Source organism: Aotus nancymaae, unplaced genomic scaffold, assembly GCF_030222135.1.
Source record: "Aotus nancymaae isolate 86718 unplaced genomic scaffold, 86718_ANA_hifiasm-v0.15.2.pri h1tg000007l, whole genome shotgun sequence".
NCBI lineage: Eukaryota > Metazoa > Chordata > Mammalia > Primates > Aotidae > Aotus > Aotus nancymaae.
The window spans coordinates 8415033-8441572 of NW_026988418.1; the positions used below are offsets into that span (position 1 = coordinate 8415033).

The following is a 26540-nucleotide window of genomic DNA, read 5'->3' on the forward strand; positions in this document are numbered from 1 at the left end:
GTATTAGTAGAGACGGGGTTTCACCATGTTGACCAGGATGGTCTCGATCTCTTGACCTCGTGATCCACCCGCCTCGGCCTCCCAAAGTGCTGGGATTACAGGCTTGAGCCACCGCGCCCGGCTTGGTTTTTGTAATTTTTTTAAGGATCAAGTCAAACATATTTGAAAAATTCTGTGTTAAGCTGTGAGCTCTTGTATTGAATTTCAATGTGAGTTTCAATGTGATCCTTTGATGGAGATTGAAAAATTTCCATGTGAATACAAAGAATGAAACAACACTTACTCTTAGCTCTTTTTCTCCCCTTTTAACGCTTCAAACGAGTGTGGGCAGCAAATGTTTCTCCTCCATTGAAAAACAAGTCAGTTCCCTTTGAAGAAGTGACAAAGCATGGACAGCTGGAGGATTTTCAGGGCAATGATATTTACATTATGGACCAAACAGAACTGTCACTGCAAGAGGCAAGCAGACAAGCCTTGGCACATAGCCCCATCAGGCAGAGCCATTCAAGAGGATCAGTGATTTGAAGAGAGGCTATGAAACAGCTCTGCCAGGTCCCACCCACCTCTGCTGGAGCTAAGCATTAGGTCAATCCTCATAATGCAGTTGGCTTAGAAGAATAATGAAGGAAACAATTACTCTTCCCGCTTCCTAGTTAAAGTGAAGGCAGCTCAGAGCTGTGCCAAGAAGTGATACAAAGCTACAGTGAACCATTGTGAACATCCTGGGCCTAAACGCTATGAGCTAGATGCAGTGCCCAGTCAACCTTACTTTCTCCTTTCCCTCTTTTTTTTTTTTTTTTTTTTTTTGAGACGGAGTTTCGCTCTTGTTACCCAGGCTGGAGTGCAATGGCGCGATCTCGGCTCACCGCAACCTCCGCCTCCTGGGTTCAGGCAATTCTCCTGCCTCAGCCTCCTGAGTAGCTGGGATTACAGGCATGCGCCACCATGCCCAGCTAATTTTTTGTATTAGTAGATACGGGGTTTCACCAGGTTGACCAAGATGGTTTCAATCTCTTGACCTCGTGATCCACCCGCCTCGGCCTCCCAAAGTGCTGGGATTACAAGCGTGAGCCACCGCGCCCGGCACTCTCCTTTCCTTCTTATACACAGCCTTCCTAGAAACACCTGTCTTATCTCATGAAATCAGAAGCTCTTCTCAAGCAATCACAAAGGAGAACAATAGACTTTACTACTAACTGTAAACAAACAATCCCATCAAATTAAAATAATTGCTACGAATAGAGCAAAGAATATTCTTAATAAAGAAACAGATACAAATGTTCCAACAACATATAAAATATTTTCAAAGAAATAAAAAATTAAAATAAGATGCTATTTCTCCTCCAACTAAATTAACTGATTTAAAACAATTTTCTTTTTCTTTTTTTTTTTTGAGACCACTCTGTTGCTAGGGCTGGAGTGCAGTGGCGCAATCTGGCTCACCACAACCTCCACCTCCCAGGTTCAAGTGATTCTCCTGCCTCAGCCTCCCAAGTAGCTGGGACTACAGGCATGTGCCAACATGCCCGGCTAATTTTTGTATTTTTAGTAGAGATGGGGTTTCACTATGTTGACCAGGCTGGTCTCCAACTCCTGACCTCATGATCTGCCCTCCTCGGCCTCCCAAAGTGCTAGGATTATGTGAGCCACGATGCCTGGCCTGAAACAATTTTCATTACTGATAAGAGTGCTTTGAGAACAGTTACTGTCACATAATGGGAGTCAGAGTATAAACTGATAAAATCTCTGAAAAATAATTGGCAATATTCTAGCAAAAGACTTGAAGATAATCATATAATTTCACCTTGTAATTCCATTTCTATAAATCTATCCTAAGGAAAATACATTACTCAGGAAATAGTTGCTTAATAGATGAAATAATCAGATTATAAATAAGAATCTTTGAAAAAAAGGTATTCCCCTAATGTTATTTATAAAAATGGAGAACAATAAAATATTCAACAATGAAAGATCAATATACCTCTATAACAGAATGTCATATAGGCAAAACTGTGTAAATAATATTTTGATGAAAGAAGAAAATGCTTATAATGCTCAATGAAAAAAGCAGATTATTATTATTATATTTTGTTTTTGAGACAGAGTCTTGCTCTGTTGCCCAGGCTGGAGTGCAATGGCGCAGTCTTGGCTCACCGCAATCTCCACCTCCAGTATTCTAGCCATTCTCCTGCCTCAGCCTCCAGAGTAGCTGGGATTATAGCCACATGCCACCATGCCTGGCTATTTTTTTTGTATTTTTAGTACAGATGGGGTTTCACCATGTTGCCCAGGTTGGTCTCAAACTCTTGACCTCGTGTCTCCCAAAGCATTGGGATTACAGGCGTGAGCCATTGCGCCCAGCCCCAATTATTTTTAAACTGTGATTTCAAGCATATATTCTCGCTATGTATATGAAAATAAAACAATGGAAAGAAATACACTAAAATGTTCACAATAGTTATCTCACAGTAGTAGAATTATGAGTGTTAAAGCAAACTAAATATGGCCTGAGAAGGACTTTGTATTTCTTTATTTGAGTCCTTGTGGACAAACTGCATCCTAACTTAATAGGCAGACAAGAATGAAAACCTAACTTAGGAGTATGTGTCTGTACAAATAGCTGAGACTTGGTCAATCCCAGCAGCCATACTTCAACCACTCATACACTGCTGAGTGTTCAAACTGTGTTCAAATAAGGCAAATGCCAAGCTGTGACCAATCCAGTTGTTTCTGTACCTCAATTCTGATTTCTATATGTCATTTCCTTTTTTTGTCTATAAATTGTCAAATGCCTCTGACCATGAGGCATCCCTGGAGTCTTTCTGAATTTCTGATATTCAAACTTTAACAGCCTGGGACTCCTTGCAAAACACAGAGGAGGTGTCACAGACCCTGTTTTGGAAAAAAACTCCATTTTCCTCATGAAACCCCAGGAATGGGTGGTGGATAGATTCCTCTGAAAATTTAAGGCTAAATATACTTTTAACAATGGCTAATGGCAGTTATCAGGGAATACCTGGCTCTTTGCACATTTACATCAGAGAACCATGCTCTTGGGTACCTAGAAGTTGTGGAAATGTCTCCACTCCCCACCGAGAGATAAGACTCCCATGGGAAATGGGCTAATTCTCTCTGTTGGAGATCCAGGATCTGGTATAACAATGGGACCCTTGGGAGGCCGAGGTGGGCGGATCACGAGGTCAAGAGATCGAGACCATCCTGGTCAACATGGTGAAACCCCGTCTCTACTAAAAATACAAAAAAATTAGCTGGGCACGGTGGAGCGTGCCTGTAATCCCAGCTACTCAGGAGGCTGAGGCAGGAGAATTGCCTGAACCCAGTAGGTGGAGGTTGCGGTGAGCCAAGATCGCGCCATTGCACTCCAGCCTGGGTAACAAGAGTGAAACTCCGTCTCAAAAAAAAAAATGGGACCCTTCATTTTGGGGGTCTGTTTTTGTCTTCTAGCTGTGCCTGCTTATTAGGCCCTAGAAACTGCATGTTTTCCTAGCCCTGTTTCTTGAAGGGCTCTACCTTGAGGCCAGTAATCCAAATAAGAAACTGGCAAATGAAAAATCTTACAACTACTGGATCTTCTTCTGTCTGTCTGTATAGTTACATATATGTTATATGTGTGATGTTTATGTAAAAGAGCTCTAATTGGCATAAAGAAAAATAAATGCTTAAATAAAATATTCTGAAAGAAAAATAAAAACTGTAATGCCTTTTAGTTCACATAACTTTAGTAATCTTTGGAAAATAAAAAATGTTAAAGATTATTGGTAAAATAAAGATGTTTGGTCTAAATTAGGCAGGTCAGATATTAGGTTTGCTAAATGCCTTAAGGTCATAAACTGCTTTGACTTTGAAAATTCCTTTCAGAGCACATGTTTTTTCCAAGATATAAGTCCTGGGTCTGGGGGGTTGCAGTGACAAGAGATCTGCCTGTCTCACAGCCACCTAAGACCACAATTCTGTCCATAAGTTGCCCTAATAAATCACCCAAAACTGACAAACTAGATTTGTCTGCCTTCCTCTTTGGTTTCTCAACTCCTTCTGCATCTAGGGGCTGCTTTGTGATAAATAGCCCTTTCACAAAACAGCCTGACTTCTCCTTCTTCCACCCCTCACATATAATCAATTACCAAGCACTGCTGATTCTATCCCCTAAATCTCTATCAAAACTTTCAACTTCTCTTCATCTTTACTGCCACTACCTGGTTCATACTACTGTCATCATTTGCCTGGATTCCTATACCTGCTTTTAATTGGTCTCTGTCCCTCTAGTCTTATTCACAAAATCTACCCTTCATATTGTAGACAGACAAAAAAGAGACTTTTTTTTTTTTTTAGACAGTCTCATTCTGTCACCCAGGCTGGAGTGCAGTGGAGTAATCATGGCTCACTGCAGATTTGACCTCCCGGGCTCAAGTGATCCTTCCGCCTCAGCCACCTAAGTAGCTGGGACTACAGGCATGTGCCACCATGCTAATTTTTTTTATTTTTAAATTTTTTGTAGAGATGGGGTTTCCCTATGTTGCCCAGGCTGGTCTTGAACTCCTGAGTTCAAGTGATCCTCCTGCCTACCTCCAAGTAATCCTCCCCTCTCAGCCTCCCAAAGTGCTGGGAATACAGGCATGAGACACCACACCCAGTTGACAGAATACTTCTTTTTTTTTTTTTTTTTGAGACAGAGTCTCATACTGTCACCCAGGCTGTAGTGCAGTGGTGTGATCTCGGCTCACTGTAATCTCTGCCTCCTGGGTTCAAGCAATTCTTCTGCCTCAGCCTCCTGAGTAGACAGGACTACAAGTGTATACCACCATGCCTAGCTAATTTTTCTGTATTTTTAGTAAAGACAGGGTTTCACCATGTTGGCCAGGATGGTCTCGATCTCCTGACCTCGTGATCCGCCCACCTCGGCCTCCCAAAGTGCTGGGATTACAGGTGTGAGCCACCTTGCCCGGCCCTCAGAATACTTCTAAAGTACAATCTGATCATGTCTCTTCTTCCTTCAATCCACCCTCTATTTTGTAGACACAGTTATTTTTCTAAAGTACAAATCAGATCCCATATCCTTACACTTACTTATTTATTCCTTTTTTTTTTTCTTTTTTTCTCTGCTTGGATCAGGTCGCTCCTCACACTTATTTAATGCTCAGGATAGTGATTACTTTTGTGTATGTGGTGGGGTAGGAGGATAGAATGAGGGGAGTTTCTGGAATGCTGGCAATGTTCTATTTCTTAACCTGAATATACTACTTAGAAGGTATGTTTGCTTTGTGAAAATTTATCAAGTCATAACACCCTTCTCTAAATATGATCTCTGCTTGAAAGCCTTTCATAACATTTGTAGGCGTCTATGCTCTCACAGTAAAGATGGTTATATGCATTGTTTTTTTGAATCTGTATCATGTGTGAGGTACTATGCTAGGAAAATAATACAGATCATTTCAAGTTCTTACAGCAATCCTTACGATAGGTGTTACTATTCTTACTTTATTTTTTGTAATTTTTGTAGCAATGGCATCTTGCTACGTTGCCTAGGCTGGTCTGGAACTCCTGGGTTCAGCCCATCCTCCCACTTCAGCCTCCCAAAATGCTGGTATTACAGGCGTGAGCCACTGTACCTGGCCCCTATTTTATAAAGAAGGAAATCAAGGCTTAGAGAGGTTAACCTTGCCCAAGGTTAATACAACTTTTATAATTGATAGAACTGAAAGTCATTCCACATCTATCCTCAAGTCCATGGCTCTTTCCACTATACCATATTAACTAGCATCTTGTGCTTACTTCAACCAAAGCACTTTCTACAGGATTTAGAATTCTCTGCTTGCTGTCTCTTTACCTATAAACACACAGATTTTTGGATACTGAAAGTAGAGCTTTCTTGGCTGGGCATGGTAGCTCACACCTGTAATCCCAGCTCTTTGGGAGGCCTAGGCGGCAGGATCTCTTGAGCCCAGAAGTTTGAGACCAGCCTGGGCAACATATTTAGATCCTGTCTCTGCAAAAAATAAGGAAATCAGCCAGTGGTAACTGCCTGTAGCCCCAGCTACCTGGGACTGAGGAGGGAGGATCACTTAAGCCCAGGAGCTGGAGGCTGCAGTGAGCTATTATCACACTACCGCACTCCACTCCAGCCTGGTGAAAGAGCAAGACCTTGTCTCTTAAAAAAAAAAAGGTAGTTTTCCCCATCTTGCAAGATGGCGGGTGAAAACGTTGAGAAGCCGGGTACTAAAGAGAAGAAACCTGAAGCCAAGAAGGCTGATGCTGGTAGCAAAGTGAAAAAGGGTAACCTCAAGGCTAAAAAGTCCAAGAAGGGGAAGCCTCATTGCAGCCGCAATCCTGTTCTTGTCAGAGGAATTGGCAGGTATTCCCGATCTGCCATGTATTCCAGAAAGGCCATGTACAAGAGGAAGTACTCAGCGGCTAAATCCAAGGTTGAAAAGAAAAAGGAGAAGGTTCTTGCAACTGTTACAAAACCAGCCAGTGGTGACAAAAACAGCGGTACTCGGGTGGTTAAACTTCGCAAAATGCCTAGGTATTATCCTACTGAAGATGTGCCTCAAAAGGTGTTGAGCCACGGCAAAAAAAACCTTTAGTCAGCACATGAGAAAACTGAGAGCCAGCATTACCCCCGGGACCATTCTGATCATCCTCACTGGATGCCACAGGGGCAAGAGGGTGGTTTTCCTGAAGCACCTGGCTAGTGGCTTGTTACTTGTGACTGGACCTCTGGTCCTCAATCGAGTTCCTCTGCGAAGAACGCACCAGAAATTTGTCATTGTCATCTCAACCAAAATTGATATCAGCAATGTAAAAATCCCAAAACATCTTACTGATGCTTACTTTAAGAAGCAGCAGTTGCGGAAGCCCAGACACCAGGAAGGTGAGATCTTCGACACAGAAAAAGAGAAATACGAGATTACAGAGCAGCGCAAGATTGATCAGAAAGCTGTGGACTCACAAATTTTACCAAAAATCAAGCTATTCCTCAGCTCCAGAGCTACCTTCGATCTGTGTTTGCCTTGACAAATGGAATTTATCCTCACAAATTGGTGTTTTAAATATCCTAATAATCTAATTAAATAACCGATTACCTTAAAAAAAAAAGGTAAAGCTTTCCTAATTTGGAAATGTAATGAATTCTAAATATGTTTCTCTATTACTAATATTACTAGCATTAAAAATACAACACTTGAAAAATCAGTTCTGGTTAAACCTGACACTTTTATTATTTTGCCTTGATCTGAGATCAGGCCCTCCTTGTGGCCACAAGCTTCCAGAAGCCTAAAAATGATGTCTATGGCAAAAGAAAATGTTTGGCTACTTTTGCATTCTGGTTTTTCTGTCTTTGAAAGCAAAGCAGAAGAAACTTAAAATCCCTTACATGTCTCATTTCAACTCAGTTTTTCAAAGAATTAGGAAGGAGGCAGAACAGAAAACCTACTTTTATAGGGCGTGGAACTCAAGTCAGCCAAGCAAAGGACTAAAAGCTTGGGTTTTTGTACTTTTTCTCTCAGTGGAGTTATAATTGGGAAGAAAAGCCAATTGCTGAGTTAACCCTATGCTTTGTCCTCAGGTTTTTTTTTCCCCTCCCTTCAAAGAAAGTAGATATAAGCTGGTAAGTAAACAGAAAATTATCTTAAGGAGTGCTGATTTAAAAGCTAGGTATTTGGTATACAGTATTCTGTGATATGCCTTTTTCCTTCTTGGCAAAATACTGACAGCTTCCATAAGAATAAAATATCAATGCTGTGCATAGGGCTTGAGAAAGAAAAATATGTTGAGATCTTACTCCTATTACCTGGAGAGATCAATTCAATAAATTTTTTTTTTTTTTTTGAGACAAGGTTTTGGTCTGACGCCCAGGCTGAAGTGCAGTGGTGAGACCACAGCCTCAAACTCTCTCCTAGGCTCAAGTGATCCTCCTACCTCACAGCTTCCAGAGTAGCTGAACTATAGGCACATGCCACCACACCTAATTTTTCTATTTTCTGCAGAGATGGGGGTCTCACTTTGTTGTCCAGGCTGGTCTCAAACTCCTGAGCCCAAGTGATTCACCCACCTCAGCCTCCCAAAGTGCTGGGATTACAGGTGTGAGCCACCTCACCTGGCCAATCAACATTCTATTCGTTCAGTTTATTCACTGAGCACCCAAAATGTGCCAGGCATTCTTCTGGACAGTAGGACTATAACAATGAAACAAAACAAGCAAATCCATGCCCTCATATGAACTTGCCAGTTTGGTTGCTTTTATATTTACTGAGCATCTATTAATGTGTCACAAAATCAATCAAGGATGAAGTCTGTCCTCAAGGAGTTCAAAAAGATGGAAAAGACAGACATATAAATACAATTTAATGGGACACATGTAATAGTTAAAGATTATACAAGATCAGAAGAGGGAATGGTTAATTATGCCTGATAGAGATAAACACGACTATTATTATGGTAGCACAGTAAGGATATCCAATCTAAGTTGGTAGTAAAAGGGGAAAAAATTGAGAGAATACTTCCTACAGGAGTAACATCTAGGGATGTATTAATAAATATTTAGGAATTTGCCAGAGAACAAATATAGATGGAAAAGACATCAATTAACCATTATACTTACAGGGAAATTATTTTTAAATCTTTATCAAACCAAACATATTTTTCTCTCTGGTTTTAGATTTTCTGGCTCCATGATGATGCTTCTTTGTGGGAGTGCTTTAATTATATATATTATTCCGGTCTTTAAGTCCTCTGTAAAAATGTTATCTTTCCTACCATACTCTGACCCATGATGCCCTCAGATAGCAAAGGCTAGCTCAACTGGGGACTCTTTAAAAGTCAATACAATGTGCTGTGCTGCTAGAACTTTGTCCCTTCCCCAGCAGTTGATGATTTCTAGAAGTCCGAGAGATAAAAATGAATGCAACTGGCTGGGCGTGGTGGCTCACGCCTGTAATCCAAGCACTTGGGAGGCCAAGGTGGGCGGATCACCCGAGGTGGAGAGTTCAAGACCAGCCTGACCAACATGGTGAAACCCTGTCTTAAAAAAAATAAAAAAATTAAGTTTAATCTTGGCAGCACCTGCATCTTCAGATATCAATATGCAGCCACCAAATAACAGCCCTGTTGAGAAGGTGTGTAAGATACATATTCTTAGCTTATTATTATTATTATTTTTTGAGACGGAGTTTCGCTTTTTGTTGCCCAGGCTGGAGTGCAGTGGTGCGATCTCGGCTCACTGCAACCTCTGCCTCCTGGGTTCAAGCGATTCTCCTGTCTCAGCCTCCTGAGTAGCTGGGATTACAGGCGCCCACCACCATGCCTGGTTACGTTTTGTATTTTTAGTAGAGATGGGGTTTCACCATGTTGACCAGGCTGGTCTTGGACTCCTGACCTTAGGTGATCTGCCCACCTCAGCCTCCCAAACTGCTGGGATTACAGGTGTGAGCTACCATGCCCAGCCAATTTTGTTGTTATTGAAGTAAAGGACACACCACACAATCTCTAGGATATCTAAGGACATGTAAGGAAACCAAGTACAGCCAAATCAATGGATGCCTAAACTACTGAACAGTAAGAAACCAAGACTATTACTGTCTACCTCTCACAGCACTATCTGGTCCCACATCTCTGCTTCTTAGCTTCACTCTGCCGTCTTGTGCTTACTAGAGGCTTTCTAGCTATTCCACACTTTCATTTTTTTTTTTTTTTCTTTTTGAGATGGAGTCTGTGTATCCCAGGCTGGAATGCAGCAGCATGATCTTGGCTCACTGCAACCTCCACCTCCCGGGTCCTAGTTCAAGGGATTCTCCTACCTCAGCCTCTCAAGTAGCTGGGATTACTGGCACAAGCCGTCATGCCCAGCTAATTTTTGTATTTTTTAGAAGAGACAGGGTTTCACCATGTTGGCCAGTCTGGTCTTGAATTGCTTGCCTCCCAAAGTGCTGGGATTAGAGGCACGAGCCACTGTGCCCAGCCCATCTATTTTTAATTTTTATTTAGAGACAGGTTCTCATTCTATCTACCAGGCTGAAGTGCAGTGGTGCCATCATATATAGTTCACTGTACCTCATCCTCATGGGCTCAAGTGGTCCTCCTGCCCCAGCCTCCTGAGTAGGTAAGGCTATAGGTGTACACCATCACACCCAGCTAACATAACTTCATTTTGTATGTGGCTTTAATTATCACCCTGATTCTGACCTTGCCATGGCAGCCTATCCCCAACTCTTGACTTTACTTTGTGGGTCCTATCCTTATTTCTCTGCATCCTGGCATAGCTAAGGCAAGGAAGTTGTGACTGCTCTGTTATTTTTCCAAGTGTGAGTCATACGCATGTGCATATAAGTATGTTGGCAATATAGATATCCAGCATCTGTGGTAGATGTTGCTGGCAATCAATTCAACAGTGATGAATTTTGTTGAGGCTGTGGCTGCATAACATTGAGCAAATGACTTTTGAGCATTTTCTTCCTCTATAATATGAGTATAATTAATACCTAATGGGAGAACTATTGTAAGAAATGAATATATGTGAAAAGCACCCAGCATAGTGCCTGGTACATGGTAGGTGCTGTTAAAGGTAATTTTCTTATTTCTTCCTCTCTTCCTGCTCTGAAGGTCCAACCCCAAGACTATAAGCACTGAATGGCAACATCAGATTCTAACACTGTAAGAGGTTAACTGTAACCATGGATACTTCTGGACAAGAAGGAAGAAATCAGTCTTGATTCTTCCTGTTAAGAAGACTAATCTCCTTTAAGTCTCTTAAAGAGGCTAGCAGGTCTAGCAGATTAGGGAAAGAGAGAGAAGGACAAATGGAGGGCACGGAGGTGTTTCTGTACTAAGAGGAAATTAAGACTAATCCTGATATATATTTCCTGTCTCCCATGGCTTTAACTCAGAAAGCTGGCATATTGCTTGAGTCCTTCATTGGGCCAGTGCCAATCTAGGGCCCTGACTCAGGTCTAAGAGCAACTCCTACTAAGGCAAGCAAAGAGCTGGGCCAATACCTGGGCTTCCAGAGCTCCTAAGAGGTCAGCTTCTTTAGGTTTAATGCAGCTGACATTGTAAAAGAGGGAGAAACACTCAGTTATCAAGAGGTATCACAGTCACAATAGTCAGACTAAGCTCTAATTTGGCCCTGGACATAGAATCCAACACATTTGAATCAAAATATTCAAGAGATTCGGTGGAACATTCATCTATCACACTATATTCAGAAGTGGATAAAAAACTTGTAAAACGTGTACAGTTACTTACTTCTCACCAAAGAGAGTACAGATTTTCTTCTCTCTGCGGCTCTCCCTATAGTTTTTCTGCTTAGTCAGCTGCAGAAACCCACCTCTCTTCTTTCATTATTAATGTATTAATACTAAATTGCTTCTGTTATCTGTCACTACATCTCCTTTCCCCCATTCACCAAGCATATACTGAATGCCTTACAAATCCAGGTAGATATCCATTCTCAAAGAATTTGAGTGGAAAATGTTAACATATAAGCAACTAACAAAACATAAGTGTGACTTGGTAGAAAACATGAAGCTTTCCTGCATAAAGAACACAGGGTAGAATATGTTAACTCTCAGAGGTGAAATATAACGAAGGATTGCTACGGCAGTCCTTTCTTGAAGCTGTATCTCCTAGGTTTACTCTTTCCTTTGCATTCCTAACAGAGTCATCATTTGATGACCAGATGATTATGTGTCTCCTACTTATCTTGAAGAAATATCTTTCCCATGCAGAATGTTTTATGTTCACTTGCCAGGTTGTATCATTGCTCATTTCCTATAAGACTATTCTGTTTAAAGATCTGTAACTCCTTGCTCAGCTTTTAAGACCTTCTACATGCTGCTGCTTACCACCAACCAATTCAATCCCATCTCCCACAACTCTTCTTTTTCTTTTTTCTTTTGAGACGGAGTTTCACTCTGTCACCCAGGCTGGAATACAGTGGTGGGATCTCAGCTCACTACAACCTCTGCCTCCTGGGTTCAAGCGATTCTGCTGCCTCAGCCTCTTGAGTAGCTGGGATTACAGGTGTGCGCCACCACGGCTGGCTAATGTTTGTGTATTTTTTAGTAGAGATGGGGTTTCACCATGTTGGCCAGACTGGTCTCAAACTCCTGACCTCGTGATCTGCCCACCTCAGCCTCCCAAAGTGCTGGGATTACAGGCTTGAATCACTGCGCCCAGCCTCCCACAACTTTTCAAAGATCTTCACTATTCCAGGCAGGAATAAAGAATCTCCCTCAAGTACCATTCTAATTTGCCCTACTGTGCCTTTTTACTTTTTCCAATACACTGAAATTTATCAATTTTCAATATATGCTCTTTGATTCTAGTAACTCTGAGAGGTGACGGTAAATGTGGGGAGGAAAGAGATAAGTGTCTTCTAAACAGATCTTGAGATGGGGAAGTAGTATGTGCTGAGGCTCTGTATCATTCTCTACCGCAGTAGATGCTGGGAAAATCTCATTCGGCAGAGCTTCTGGCCAGGACCTGTAGCCATATCACCAACTTCAGGCTTGTCCTCAAGGTACACATACCATTGTGCTACACTTGCCAGGTGTGGAAATAACTAACTGGTAGTGGCCAAATGAGCTACAAATAAGCTGTAACAACCAGGATGAGACGACTAGGTTTGCTGTAAAACTGCCTCCATATACAGACACCAGAAGTCACACTCCTCTTTGATAGTATTAAGGAAGCACTGTCAGTTTTTTGTAGGTGTGATAATGGTATTAAGCTATTTGTTTATTAACAAAAAAGAGCCCCCCCATATATATGTATGTATACATAAAATATATATATATTTTAAATATCATCATCCTGGAAGGGTCCATATATTTCAACTATACATACTGAAATATAATATTTACAGATGAAATTATATCAAAATGTCTTGCTTTAAAACAATTTAGGGTAATGGGGGGAGAGAAATGGTGGCATATATAAAACCAAATTGACAATGAGTTGATAATTGTTGAAACTGTGTGATGGATATATGGGAGTTCATTATTTTCTTTACTTTTGCATTTATGTGAAATTTTCCATAGTAAATGGTTTTTTTAAAAGTCATCCTTTCTAACATAGTTGTATCCCCTTTTGTCCATCAAGGCCTAGGTTCATTTCATATGGTTTCATTTTTATTTGGGAGTGAAAAATAAACCCTTCAGTGGCCAAGAGTTAATTTCATTTTTGGAATACAAACAGTCCAGACTGGTAATTGAGAAACAGGTCTTGGATCACCCTCTAGATCTTGGCAACAAGTTACCCTGCTATCTAAAAAGCAAGGTCTCCACATTCTACCATGGAGCTTAGGCTACAATTTCTATGAGGGCAGGGCCATATCTGTTTATTTATCATTGATCCCATGGTTGCTCTAGCACAATGCCTGCCTCATAATGAGTGCTTAATAAGTATATGTTGATGGAATGAAAACATTTTTCAGAGGTCAGAAGGGAGCAGGGCAACAGTGTCCTTGGTAGGGGAAATAGAGATAAAACAATCCTTGGGAAAGCTTTCTAAAAGTCCAAATGATTTGGTTTGTCATTGGCTCTATATGGGCCTCTCCATAGGAACTTAGCAAGTGTTGTGTGGCGTAAGGGGTAGGACACTGAAAGAAAAATCGTAAGGAGCAGAGGAACAATCCTCCTTCCTCTTAATATTCTGATATATATTCAAGTCCATCAGCCAAAGGCAGAGATAGCATTTAAACTCAGGTTCTCAAATTCTTTTCTCCAGATGGTCTGAGATACCACTTGCTATGGTGGTATCAGTTCACCTAGATAAGTTTCTGCCTTGAATAGCACTGGTGAACTTTCCAAACTTATCCAACAGTCATCAAGGGAAGCTAGCTGCTCCTTTTCTTAACCATGCAGTTATTAAATCTTTCCCACCTGTTCCTTTGAGGCCTGTAGCTGCTTTTCTTATAAAAAAAATCCTTGAGACCAACTGCAAAAGGGGCTTTCTCTTTGAAAACCCAATTCCTGTTATCTGCCAGACACAATCTCTGGAAAGTATAAGTCCTACAATTCTGTTCTCAAAAAAAAAAAAAAAAAAAAAAATCAGAAAATGTGCCAAATTTTGTTTCTCTGCATTCATGAAAGTTTACTCATTGAGGTGGGTTTCTTTTCTAAAATTGGGGGGAAACATGCTCTCCTTTTTCTCCTCTTTTGTGGTAAGTCTCTAGCCCTTTGCTAAGAGGGCCTATCTACTGGATAATTGCCTAGGAGAAGAACATGTAATTAGAGACAAATAGCATAAGGGCTGTGGAGCTCACTCCTGTTGAAGGAGGGAAGAAGAGCCTGGAACTGGACAGAAAGAGGCATCATGAGTTACTGTAGGTGTTATAAAATATTTTACTGATTTATTATAACACACGCTGTAAAAATACAAGCAGGGGACTCTGGTACAGATAAAACTATGTTGATGACATAATTTCATTTCTAAAATAAAAATGAGAACTAACTGTGCTATTGTGCTATTTTTAGAAGCCAGTTATCTAATTACGAAGTTTTAAAATTTAATGGATTCACAAGGTAGCTTGTTAAGCACTGTATGTTTGACTCTACCACCCTCTTTCTTACCCATTTTCCATTAGGAAATCCACAACGTATTTTTTCAAGCAGTAGAGGTGGGCATCCACAAGGCCTGTGTGGAAACGTATTCTAGGGTGCCTGCAAAAATAAAATAAGAAAGAAGGGGCTCACAATCAGATAACATGGTCTCCATTCTATTATAAGGTAGTAGGCACTGGTAAGTTTATGAGGGTCAGAGCCATGCTGCCTATACCCCTTTCTGGGGAGATGAGGACAGTGGACCCCGACCCTGATCCTACCATGTAAAAGGTCTTTTCCCCAGAAACCCTATGGCATACTTTCTGAGGCTCTTAAGATTCTAAAGAAATCTGGTGAGACATCATATCACTAATAATCTACCTTATTCTATTCAATCATTAATTGTTTTTTTATTTTTTTTCCTTTGGAGACAGTCTTGCTCTGTTGCCCAGGCTAAAGTGCAGTGGCGTGATCTCAGCTCACTGCAACCTTGTCTCCCAGGCTCAAGCAATTCTTGTGCCTCAGCCTCTCAAGTAGCTGAAACTACATTTGTACACCACCATGCCCCACTAATTTTTGTATTTTAGTAGAGATGGTATTTCACTATGTTGGTCAGGCTGGTCTCGAACTTCTGGTCTCAAGTGATCCACCCACCTCAGCCTCCCAGAGTGGTGGGATTACAGGTGTGAGCCACCACACCTGGCCTTTATTATAAATTCTTCCACACGATTCTTTTAACAAACATTTTCCTGCTTCTACCCTAATTATCCTGTTTTCCCCAGACCATACCTTAGCCATGTTTTCTTTTGCCTCCAGGATTTGGTATGTATTCTCCATTTTCACAGAAGATGGAGTAAAATTCTATGAATAACCCTAACTTCCTACTCTTATTTACTCCTCAGGACTAACTCCAGGATACATTTCCTCCAGGAACCTTCACTGACAACAGTGAAGTTTGTGCTACCACAACACTTGGTGTCTACCTCTATTGGATAACTTATACAGTAAAGAAACCGACTATTTCCTTGTCTCTCTCTCTCTCCCACTAGACTGAAATTCAGTAGAGCAGAGATTTATCTTCACAGCCTTAGCACTTAGCATTGTGCCTCACACAGAGTAAATGTCCAATAAATAGTTGTTGAATAAACAAATAAATAAATAAATTAGGTCAAATTAAGGCATCTGCCTAGATGTAAAAAATGCCATGCTTGTAATGTCTGAGGTCATTTTATTTAATAAAAATAAACACCCAGGGAAGAGAAGGTACAGTGAAGAAATGAAGATTCCAGTCATAGATGCCTGGTTGTGGTTCTTCTTCTAACTCTGTATTGCTTTGCTTTTACTGCCCTGTAGGTTATTTTCATTTTTAGAGACAGCATCTTGGTCTGGCTGGAGATGGCCACTTGCCTAGGCTGGAGTGCAGTGGCACAATCATAGCTCACTGTAGCCTCTACCTCCTAGGCTCAAGTGATCCTCCTGCCTCAGCCTCATGTAGCTGGGGCTGCAGGCATGCACCACCACACCTGGCCAATTTTTTTTTTATTTTTAGTAGAGACAAGGTCTCGCTATGTTGCCCAGGCTGGTCTTGAAATCCTGAGCTTAAGCAATCCCCCTGCCTTCTCCTTCCAAAGTGCTGGGATTATAGGTATGAGTCACCGCACCTGGCTGCCTTATAGTTTTAAGAAAAATTATTCTCATGGGATCTGTATACCCCAGAAACAATTTATCCAAGAAGTTATGGTGTACCAGGCTGGGCTTCTATTCTTTTGGGAAAAGTGCAATAGAAGAGTCAGAGACACCGGGTGCAGTGGCTCACGCCTGTAATCCCAGCACTTTGGGAGGCTGAGGTGGGCTGATCGCGAGGTCAAGCATTCGACACCAGCTGGTCAACATGGTGAAACCTCGTCTTTACTAAAAATACAAAAAAATTAGCCGGGAGTGGTGGCAGGTGCCTATAAGCCCAGCTACTCGGGAGGCTGAGGCAGAAGAATCGCTTGAACCCACGAGGCAGAGGTTGCAGTAAGCCGAGATTGAGCCACTGCACTCCAGCCTAGGAGACGGAGCAAGACTCTGGCTCAAAAAAAAGAAAAAAGAAGAGTCAGAGACTTGGGAATCCCACACCCATACCACACACAAGCCAATTTATGTATACAATGAGGATGAAGAAGCAAGTAAAAGGTACTTTCCCGGTTTAACTTTCTGAAATTCTCAACTTCTAAGAAATTCCTCAAGGAATAGATTGTAGCAAATGTTGAGTACGACTGTAGCAAATGTGATTTGTGGCACTTTGGGAGGCTGCAGCAGGCAGATCACTTGAGCTCTCAGGAGTTTGAGACCAGCCTGGGCAACCTGGTGAAACCTCATCTCTACAAAAAAATATAAAAACTAGCTGGGTGTGGTGGTGCATACCTGTAGTTTCAGCTACTTGGGTGGGGGGTGAGGTGGGAGAATCACCTGAGCCCAAGAGGTTGAGGCTGCAGTGAGCCATGACTGTACCACTGCACTCCAGTCTGGGCAACAGAGCAAGACCCTGTCTCAAAAAAACCACAAAATTCCATAAAAGTTCCCCTTTCTAGCCAGGTGCAGTGGTGTGTGCCTACAGTTTCAGCTACTCAGGAGGCTGAGGCAGGAGTATCACTTGCACCCAGAAGTTTGAGGATAGTCTGGGCAACATAGTGAAATCTTGTCTCTCTCTCTCTCTCTCTCTCTCTCTCTCTCTCTCTCTGTGTGTGAGACAGAGTGTGAGACAGAGTTACTCTATTGCCTAGGCTAGAGTGGAGTGGGGCAATCACAGCTCACTGTAGCCTCGAGCTCCTCGGCTCAAGCTATTCGCCTGCCTCGACCTTCTGAGTAGCTAGGACTACAGGCATGCATCACCATTCCCAGCTAATTTTTCAAATTATTTGTCGACAGGGTCTCACTACGTTGCCCAGGCTGGTCTGGAACTCCTGGGCTCAAGGGATCCCCCTCTCTTGGCCTTCCAAAATGCTAGGATGTCAGGCATGGACCACCATGCCTAGCCGAGACCTTGACTCTTAAAAAAAAAAAATTCCTGGCCAGGCATGGTGGCTCACACCTGTAATCCCAGCACTTTGAGAGGCTGAGGTGGGCGGATCATGAGGTCAAGAGATTGAGACCATCCTGGCCAACATGGTGAAACTTCGTCTTTACTAAAAATATATAAATTAGCTGGGCTTGGTGGTATGCACCTGTAGTCCCAGCTACTCAGGACTGAGGCAGGAGAATTGTTTAAACCCAAGAGGCAGAGGCTGCAGTGAGCCAAGATCATGCCACTGCACTCCAGCCTGGCAATAGAGTGAGACTCCATCTCAAAAAAAAAAAATTCCCCTTTCTTACTCCTCTACGAAGCTATTAATCTGTTAGATTGGGTCACCTGTCTTATAGAACATCCATGTTCTGAATTTGACTGATTGCTTTTAGTATCTTTTATTTTTATTTATTTATTTACAGATGGGATCTCACTCTTGTCACCCAGGCTGGAATGCAACGGCACTATCTTAGCTCACTGCAGGTTCCAACTCTTCAGCTCAAGCAATCTTCCCACCTCAGCCTCCTGAGTAGCTAAGACCACAGGTGCAAGCTGCCACATCTGGCTAATTTTGTATTTTTGTATGGGGTTTCACCATGTTGCCCAGGCTAGTCTTGAACTCCCAGCCTAAAGTAATACTCCTACCCTGGCCTCTCAAAGTGCTGGGATTATGGGCATGAGCCATTGTACCTAGCCTATGTCTTAAAAAACAAAAACAAAAACAAACAGCTTTATGGAAGTATAATTTACATAGCATAAAATTTACCTGTTTTAGGCATACAATTAAATGATTTTTAGAAAATGTACAGAGTTATAAAACAATCCAGTTACAGAACATTTCTTTTACTCAAATAAGATCTCGCATGACAGTTTATAATCAAACATTCCCCTTTCCACCTCATTAAAGAGCTTCTGCACAGCAAAAGAAACTAGCAATAGAGTAAACAGGCAACCTACAGAATGGGAGGAAATATTCTCAAACTATGCAACTGGCAAAGGTGTAATATCCAACATCTATAAGGAACTTAAATCAACAAGCAAAAAACAACCCCATTAAAAAGTGGGCAAAGGACATGAACAGACACTTTTCAAAAGAAGACATACAGGCGGCCAACAAACACATAAAAAAATGCTCAACATCACTAATTGTCAGAGAAATACAAATCAAAGCCACAATGAGATACTACTTCATACCAGTCAGAATGGCTACTATTAAAAAATTAAACAACAATAACAGATGCTGGTGAGACTGTGGAGAAATGGAAATGTTTATACACTGATGGTGGGAATGTAAATTAGTTCCGCCACTGTGGAAAGCAGTTTGGAGATTTCTCAAAGAACTAAAAATAGAACTACCATTCAAAGCAATCCATTAGTGGGTATATATCCAAAGGAAAAGAAATGGTTCTACCAAAAAGACAAGTGCACTTCTATGTTCATCACAGTACTAGTCACAATAGCAAAGACATGGATTCAACATAGATGTCCATCAACAGTGGACTGGATAAAGGATGTAGTACAATATATATCATGAAATACTATGCAGATATGAAAACTAACAAAATCATGTCCCTTGCAGCAACATGGATACAGCTGGAGGCCATTATCCTAAGCAAAGAAAACCAGATATCACATGTTCTCCCTTATAAATGAGAGCTAAACACTGGATACACATGGACATTAAGATGGGAACAATACGCTGGGCACGGTGGCTCACACCTGTAATCCCAGCACTTTGGGAGGCCGAGGCAGGTGGATCACTTGAGATTAGGAGTTTGAGACCAGCCTGGCCAACACAGTGAAACCCCATCTCTACTAAAAATACAAAAATTAGCCAGGTGTGGCGGCGAACGCCTGTAATCCCAGCTACTCAGGAGGCTGAGGCAGGAGAATTGTTTGCACCCAGGAGGTGGAGGTTGCAGTGAGCCAAGACTGCACACTGCACTCCAGTCTGGGCAACAGAGTGAGACTCTGTCTCCAAAAAAAAAAAAAAAGATGGGCACAATAGACATTGAGGATACAAGATGAGGGAGGGAGGGAAGATAGCAAGAGTTTTTAAAAATACCTATTTTGTACTATGCTCACTACATGGTGATGAGTTCAATCGTACCCCAAATCTCACTATCACATAATATACCATGTAACATACTTACACATCTAAATAACAGTTGAAATTAATAAAAAAAAAAAAACCCAATCCCCTTTCTTATCTCAGGCAATCACTAATCTGCCTCCTGTCTCTATAGATTTGCTTTTTCTGTTATTAAAAAAAAAAAAACCGTAGCCATTCTAGTGGGTGTGAAATGGTATCATCAAGGTTTTGGTTTGTATTTCCCTATGACATGATGTTGAGGATCTTGTTATGTGCTTGTTAGTCATCTGTGTATCTTCTTTGGTAAAATGTTCATTCAATCTTTTGCCTATTTTGAAATTAGGTTGTTAGTGATCTTTTTGAGTTGGCAGAATTCTTATATTTTCATTTCCTTCTTTTCTTTCTTTTCTCAGAGACAGGGTCTCACTTCACCCAGGCATGATCAAAACTGCAGCCTAGAACTCCTGGGCTCAAGTGATCCTACTGCCTCAGTTTCCCAAGGGGGTAGGACTACAGTAGGCTCGTGGCACACCTGGCTAATTAAAAGAAAAAAAAAATTTTTTTTTTTTGAGACAGAGTTTCGCTCTTGTCACCCAGGCTAGAGTGCAATGGTGCGATCTCAGCTGACTGCAACCTCCACCTCCCAGGTTCAAGTGATTCTCTTGCCTCAGCCTCCCAAGGAGCTGAGATTACAGGTGCCCACCACCACATCCAGCTAATTTTTGCATTTTTCGTAGAGATGGGGTTTCGCCATGTTGGCCAGGCTGGTCTCGAACTCCTGACCTCAGGTGATCCGCCCGCCTGGGCCTTCCAAAGTGCTGGAGTTACAGGTGTGAGCCACCATGACTGGACCCTTTTAAGACTTGTTATAGAGATAGGGTCTCACTTTGTTGCCCAGGCTCTTCTCAAACTCCTGGCTTTAAGTGATCCTCCTGCCTTGGACTCCCAAAGTGCTGGGATTATAGGCATGAGCCACTGGGCCTGGCCTCTTATTTTTATTTTTTTTTCTGAGGCAGGGTCTCACTCTGTCACCCAGGCTGGAGTGCTGTGGCATGATCACAGCTCACTGCTGCCTCAACCTCCGTGGGCTCAGGTGATCCTCCCTCATCAGCCTCCTGAATAGCTGGGACTAGGCACGCGACACCAAACTTGGCTAATTTTTGCATTTTCTTTGTAGAGACGGGTTTTGCCATGTTCCCTAGGCTGGTCTTGAACTCCTAGTTCAAGCGATATGCCTGGTTTGGCCTCCCAAAATGCTGGGATTACAGGCATAAGCCACTGTACCCAACCCTCCTTTTCTTAATAGTGTCTTTGAGGTTCAAAATTTTTAATTTTTGAGAAATAAAATTATAAAATTTATAAAATCCTAACATTTAAGCTCAGAAATTCAAGACCAGCCTGGGCAACATAAGGAAATCTCGTCTCTACAAAAAGTAAAGAAATATTATGTGTCATGAGTAGGTTAAATAAAAATAAAAATAAAAATAAAAATATAGCCAGGCATGGTGGCATGTGCCTGTGGTCCCAGCTACTTGGGCGTCTGAGGTGGGAGGACTGTTTGAGCCCAGGAGTTCGAGGCTGCTGTGAGCCATGAACACACCACTGCACTCCAGCCTGGGCAACAGAAAAGAGACCCTCTCTTTAAAAAAAAAAAAAAGTTTCCAAAGAAGCAGCTGCCTGCTTTGGGAAGATTACTTTTAAATGTCAAGGAGTTCAAGAATCAAGCTGTATCTGTGTTTCAATGTTTACTTACCAAAGTTTGTTCCAAATATTAACAACACATACTGTATGTCAGGGACAAAGCTTTAGGACCTCTAGGGAAGCTGTAAGAAAGACTACCACAGAGCCACTGGTCCATGAGATTATGCAGGACTGCATACTTTGAACTTTTCTGAGATTTGCTTTAATTTAAAGAAAACTGAACGCAAAGATGTATGTGCCATGAACATTGTACAAAACAAAACATCTGTGAACTACAGAGCTAGGGAATAAAAAAAGCAGTTCAGAAAGGCAGCCATGAGAGAAGAAAATATGTCCATGAACGACAAAATTAGTACTTTAAATGTCCAAAGCTCTTAGTGACTCTAAAAAAAGGTTTTTAGTTGACAAGATCTTTAATTTTACCCCAAAAGATCTCCAGGGATTTTCAGATCCTCACTCCCTTCAAATCTACAAAGGTCCCCAGGCTCAGAGCAATGCCAAATATTCTTGAGGTCTGCTCCCTTCTTCCCCGTTCCCAGCATCATCATGTGTGTGGGAGGAACTGAGTTGTTCTTATCCTGCTCATTGCATAAGTATAGCAGAAGCCAACTGGGAGTTCTATTCCCCAATATGCTCATTGTACAATGCTCAGTTCCTAGAAGGGTGGGTAGAAAAGAGCTCATAGGCAAAGAAGCAGTTTATAGTAGCTGCATGGGGAAAAACTGAAACCCATCTAGATGTTTATATAGACACCCTGTATAAACACATTTTGATTTTGAGCACTGCTGTGAATGAGACCTGAAGAATTTCCAGCCTAGTGGGAGAACTGGTGTGCATGCTGATACAGTCCACAGTGACTCAGTAAAGGAGGAAGGAAAGTCATCACTAATTTAAACTGAGTGTGTTGGCCGGGCGTGGTAGTTCATGCCATAATCCCAGCAATTTGGGAGGCTGAGGTGGATTGATCACCTGAGGTCAGGACTTTGAGACCAGCCTAGCCAACATGGCAAAACCCCATCTCTACTAAAACTGCAAAAAAAAATTAGCCAGGCGTGGTGGCACGCACCTCTCATCCCAGCTACTTGGGAGGCCAAGACAGGAGAATTGCATGAACCTGGGAGGTGGAGGTTGCAGTGAGCTAAGATCACGCCACTGCACTCCAGCCTGGGTGACAGTGGGAGACTCTCAAAAAAAAAAAAAAAAAAGAAAAAACCCAAAAAACAAAACCGAGTGTGTGCTGCCAGCTTATAAGGCTGCACAGAATGACTTTTTCCAAACCACGCTAAGTTCAAAGTTTGAGGACCAAAGAAAAGTATTGGGTGAGAACAGAATGAAGAAAACTCAGTTGAACAAAAATGCCAAATACAAAAGAAACTTAATTTAATCCCAGGCTTCTCTTTGCATCAACATGAATGTTAACAGTAAATGAAATGTCATGGGTGGCTTCTGAATTCAGATGCCAGTGAAACTGGAGCTTGAAACGGTTACTCATAAAACCAGAGACAACAATTCTGAAGAGGGTAAAAGCCTCCTACAGTAACTTAACCATCTTGCAGTGTTTAATGCAACAACATAAACAACTCATTTATTTGAAGACCTTCAGATAATCACCTTTTACTTTATTTGGCAATCTTAAACATGTTCCAAAAAGAATCTTCTCTCCCACTAAAAGAATCAGAGCTAATTCACTACTCCCTATTCACTGCAATTTAGAAGAAACTAGAGACCAAGATATGCTTGAAATAATCAAGTTTGCTCGGAACTAGGGAAAAGAGAATGACCTATGGCTATTACTTACTAATTATCTATAATTTTTTTTTTTTGAGACAAAGTCTCGTTCTGTCGCCAGGCGCCAGGCTGGAGTGCAGTGGCACGATCTTGGCTCACTGCAACCTCCGCCTCCCAGATTCAAGCAATTCTCCTGCCTCAGCTTCTCAAGTAGCTGGGACTACAGGCACATGCCACCATGCCCAGCTAATTTTTGTATTTTTTTTTAGTAGAGACGGGGTTTCACCATGTTGGCCAGGATGGTCTCGATCTCTTGACCTCGTGATCCCCCCGCCTTGGCCTCCCAAAGTGCTGGGATTACAGGTGTGAGCCACCGCTCCCAGCCGCTATCTATAATCTTAATGAGAGATGCTGGGACAAGGACCTGTGGTGTGGCTGTCTGGTAGCCGCTATATAGGAAGGCACCAGCCATACCATCCTGATCTTGGTTGCACTGTTAAGTGGTAGGAATAACAAATTCTTGATTGTTAGGAGTGCATATGGAGTTATCAAACTAGAGGTCTGCCTGTTCAGCAGGGTAGGCTATGACACCATAGCCCTGAGGTGCTCAGGCCTTCTCCAAGAAAAGCAGCTGTGTTTAGGTGAAAACCCTGGATTCAAAGCAGCAGAGACCACCAACAGTGGAAGGATTCTTAAGGGTTCCAAGTGCTACTCCAGGTCCAGTTTTTAAGTGACCTTGCGGGTCCGTGTTTGTTCTTGTTCTTGTCCACCCAGCTTTCCTTTCTGACTGATGGTCCAGCTGACTGATAGTGATTTCAGGGTCAACACTAGACACAGAAACAACAGCATACATATACTACTCTACTAGCTTCCATAATTGTGTAATAAATCCTTTATTCTCTATGACTCATAGCATTTCTTTTTCTCTGATTGAGATAAAAATTGCTACTAGAAGTGGTCCTGGAAAAAAACAGAATCTTAAAGATGGGTTTGCTGAATTGGTTCTGTATTTGGAATTAGTTTCTGATTTGATTAGATTTAAAGGCCTTTTAACTAATTGGATGAGGCCAACCCAGATTAGCCAAGATAAGCTCTCTCACTTAAAATCAATAGATTGTTGATATTAATTACATAAAAAAAAAAACCCTTCATAGCAACACTTAGTGTTTGATAGAATAAATGGGTACTACAGACTAGCAAAATTGATATATAAAACTAACCATTACATAGACTAATGAAAGCCACACATCTAATAAGTAACACAGGAGTCAGCAAAGCATTCCTAGGCAGAATCACACTGCTGTTCACCCTCACCCATCTCAACCCAGCATGCCAGAACCTGCTGAGATCTAAAAGCCTCTCACTCCCAAGAGGTGCTCAAGAAAGCAATCTGCACAACACCACTGACAAGAAGCTCCTACTCAAAGACAAGCCCAAGAAAGAGAGTTATGTCACTCAAGTTATCCCTCTAAGCTGCCTGGCCCATACAACACCGGGTAAGAACTGACATTAATTTGCACTCCACTCTAGTCTCCCTGGTCTAGCTAATATGACTTTTCAGCAGGTCATGCCCATCATGAGGCAGAGTCTACTGTCTCATCTCATGAATCTTGGCTGGCCTTGTGACAGCGTTGACCAGAATTCTCCCAAGTACACCAAGCAATATTCCTACTGTTTTCAGGCCCAGTTCCAAGCTGGTTGTGTAGGAGATGGTCAGGGCAAAGGTTCAGTGAAGGATCACTCAGGAGTTAATGCCTCAAAGCTTGGCTTCAGCTTCTGCATGGCTAGATTTATACTAAATTTAAAAGTTTTTTTGGTTTAGTTTTTTTTTTTTTTGAGACGGAGTTTCACTCTTGTTGCCCAGCCTGGAGTGCAGTGGAGCAATCTAGGCTCACTGCAACCTCAGTCTCCCAGGTTCAAGCGATTCTTCTGCCTCAGCCTTCCAAGTAGCTGGAATTACAGTCATGCACCACCACACCTGGCTAATTTTTTGTATTTAGTAGAGACGGGGATTCACCATGTTGGTCAGGCTGGTCTTGAACTCCTGACCTCAGGTGATCTACCCCACTCAGTCTCCCAAAGTGCTGGGATTACAGGCGTGAGCCACTACACCCAGCAAGGTTGTTTTCACAACAAGAGTGAAACTCCGTCTCAAAAACAAAAAAACAAAAAACAAAACAAACAAAAAACAACCTTGCGGCTGGGCATGGTGGCTGGCTCATGCCTGTAATCCCAGCACTCTGGGAGGCTGAGGCAGGCAGATCATGAGGTCAAGTGATGGAGACCATCCTGGCCAACATGGTGAAACCCTGTCTCTACTAAAAATACAAAAATTAGCTGGGCATACGTGCCTGTAATCCTAGCTACTCAGGAGGCTGAGGCAGGAGAATCGCTTGAACCCGGGAGGCAGAGGTTGCAGGGAGCCGAGATTGTGCCACCATACTCCAGCCTGGGTGACAGAGTGAGACTCCATCTCAATCAATCAATCAATCAATAAAAATACAAAAATTAGCTGGGCATGGTGGCGTGTGCCTGTAGTTCCAGCTACTCAGGAGGCTGAGGCAGGAAAATTGCTTGAACCCGGAGGCAGAGGTTGCAGTGAGCCACGATGGTGCCACTGCACTCCAGCCTGGTGACAGAATGAGACCATCTCAAAAAAACAAAAAAAAACCTTGCTCAGACATTCCCCATCCTTGAAGTTCAACAGCTGGGTAAATAACTTTCTCCTGAGTACCAGGTATATGCAAGACACTAAGTTGACATCTATATATTAATGCTTACAAATTTATATCTGAAGCATAGTCCTATCCTCTTAGCACCAAATCTATACATGACTTCCTCTTGACACCTTTACCTGGATCCCCAAATGAACTTTGGATCTCCCTGCCACAAACCTAGGACTCCCTATCTCATTATTCTGTTGCTCAAACCTGAAATCTGAGTCATTTTTGACACCACTCCACCTCTCAACCCCAAGGTTCAAACACAAAGTCCTCAGATTTTACCTGCTAAATCCTTCTCTAATTTATCTACTTTTCTCCAACTCCACTGTCAATACCGTAGTCCAAATTACCATCACTTCTTACCTGGATTACTACAATACTTTCCCTTACTTGGTCTCTCTGCATCCTCTCTTACCCAACTCCAATCCCTTTTCCATATTACATCCAGAGTTATCTTCTGAAGGCAAATTTGATCGTATCATTCCCTGCTTAGAATGCTTTGGTAGTTAGGACTACAGTAGAGTGTTTAAAAAATGGCCATAATTATTCCCCTCTTTGTACCCACATCCTTTTGTAAAGTGACTTTGTAGCTCTTCCCATCATGAGGTAGAGTCTATTTTGCCATCTCATGAATCTGGGCTGGGCCTGTGCCTGCTTTGCTTAGAAGAATGTGGTGCAAATAATGCTTTTCC

General features: G+C 42.0%; 1 protein-coding gene and 1 pseudogene across 3 annotated transcripts in view; one reads left to right on the forward strand and one right to left on the reverse strand.

Annotated features, from left to right (window-relative positions):
* EIF2B3 (eukaryotic translation initiation factor 2B subunit gamma) overlaps nt 1–26540 on the reverse strand; it is a 142461-nt gene that overhangs the window by 39744 nt on the left and 76177 nt on the right. For all 3 annotated transcript variants that reach the window (XR_010341173.1, XM_012434492.3, XM_012434493.3), the window contains one exon: nt 14586–14675. Coding sequence is in view for 2 of the 3 variants with exons in the window: in XM_012434492.3 (XP_012289915.1) it covers nt 14586–14675 (90 nt within the window). In the remaining variant the exon portion in view is untranslated. The remainder of the gene's footprint in view (nt 1–14585; nt 14676–26540) is intronic.
* On the forward strand, nt 6204–7067 carry LOC105704986 (large ribosomal subunit protein eL6-like; annotated as a pseudogene).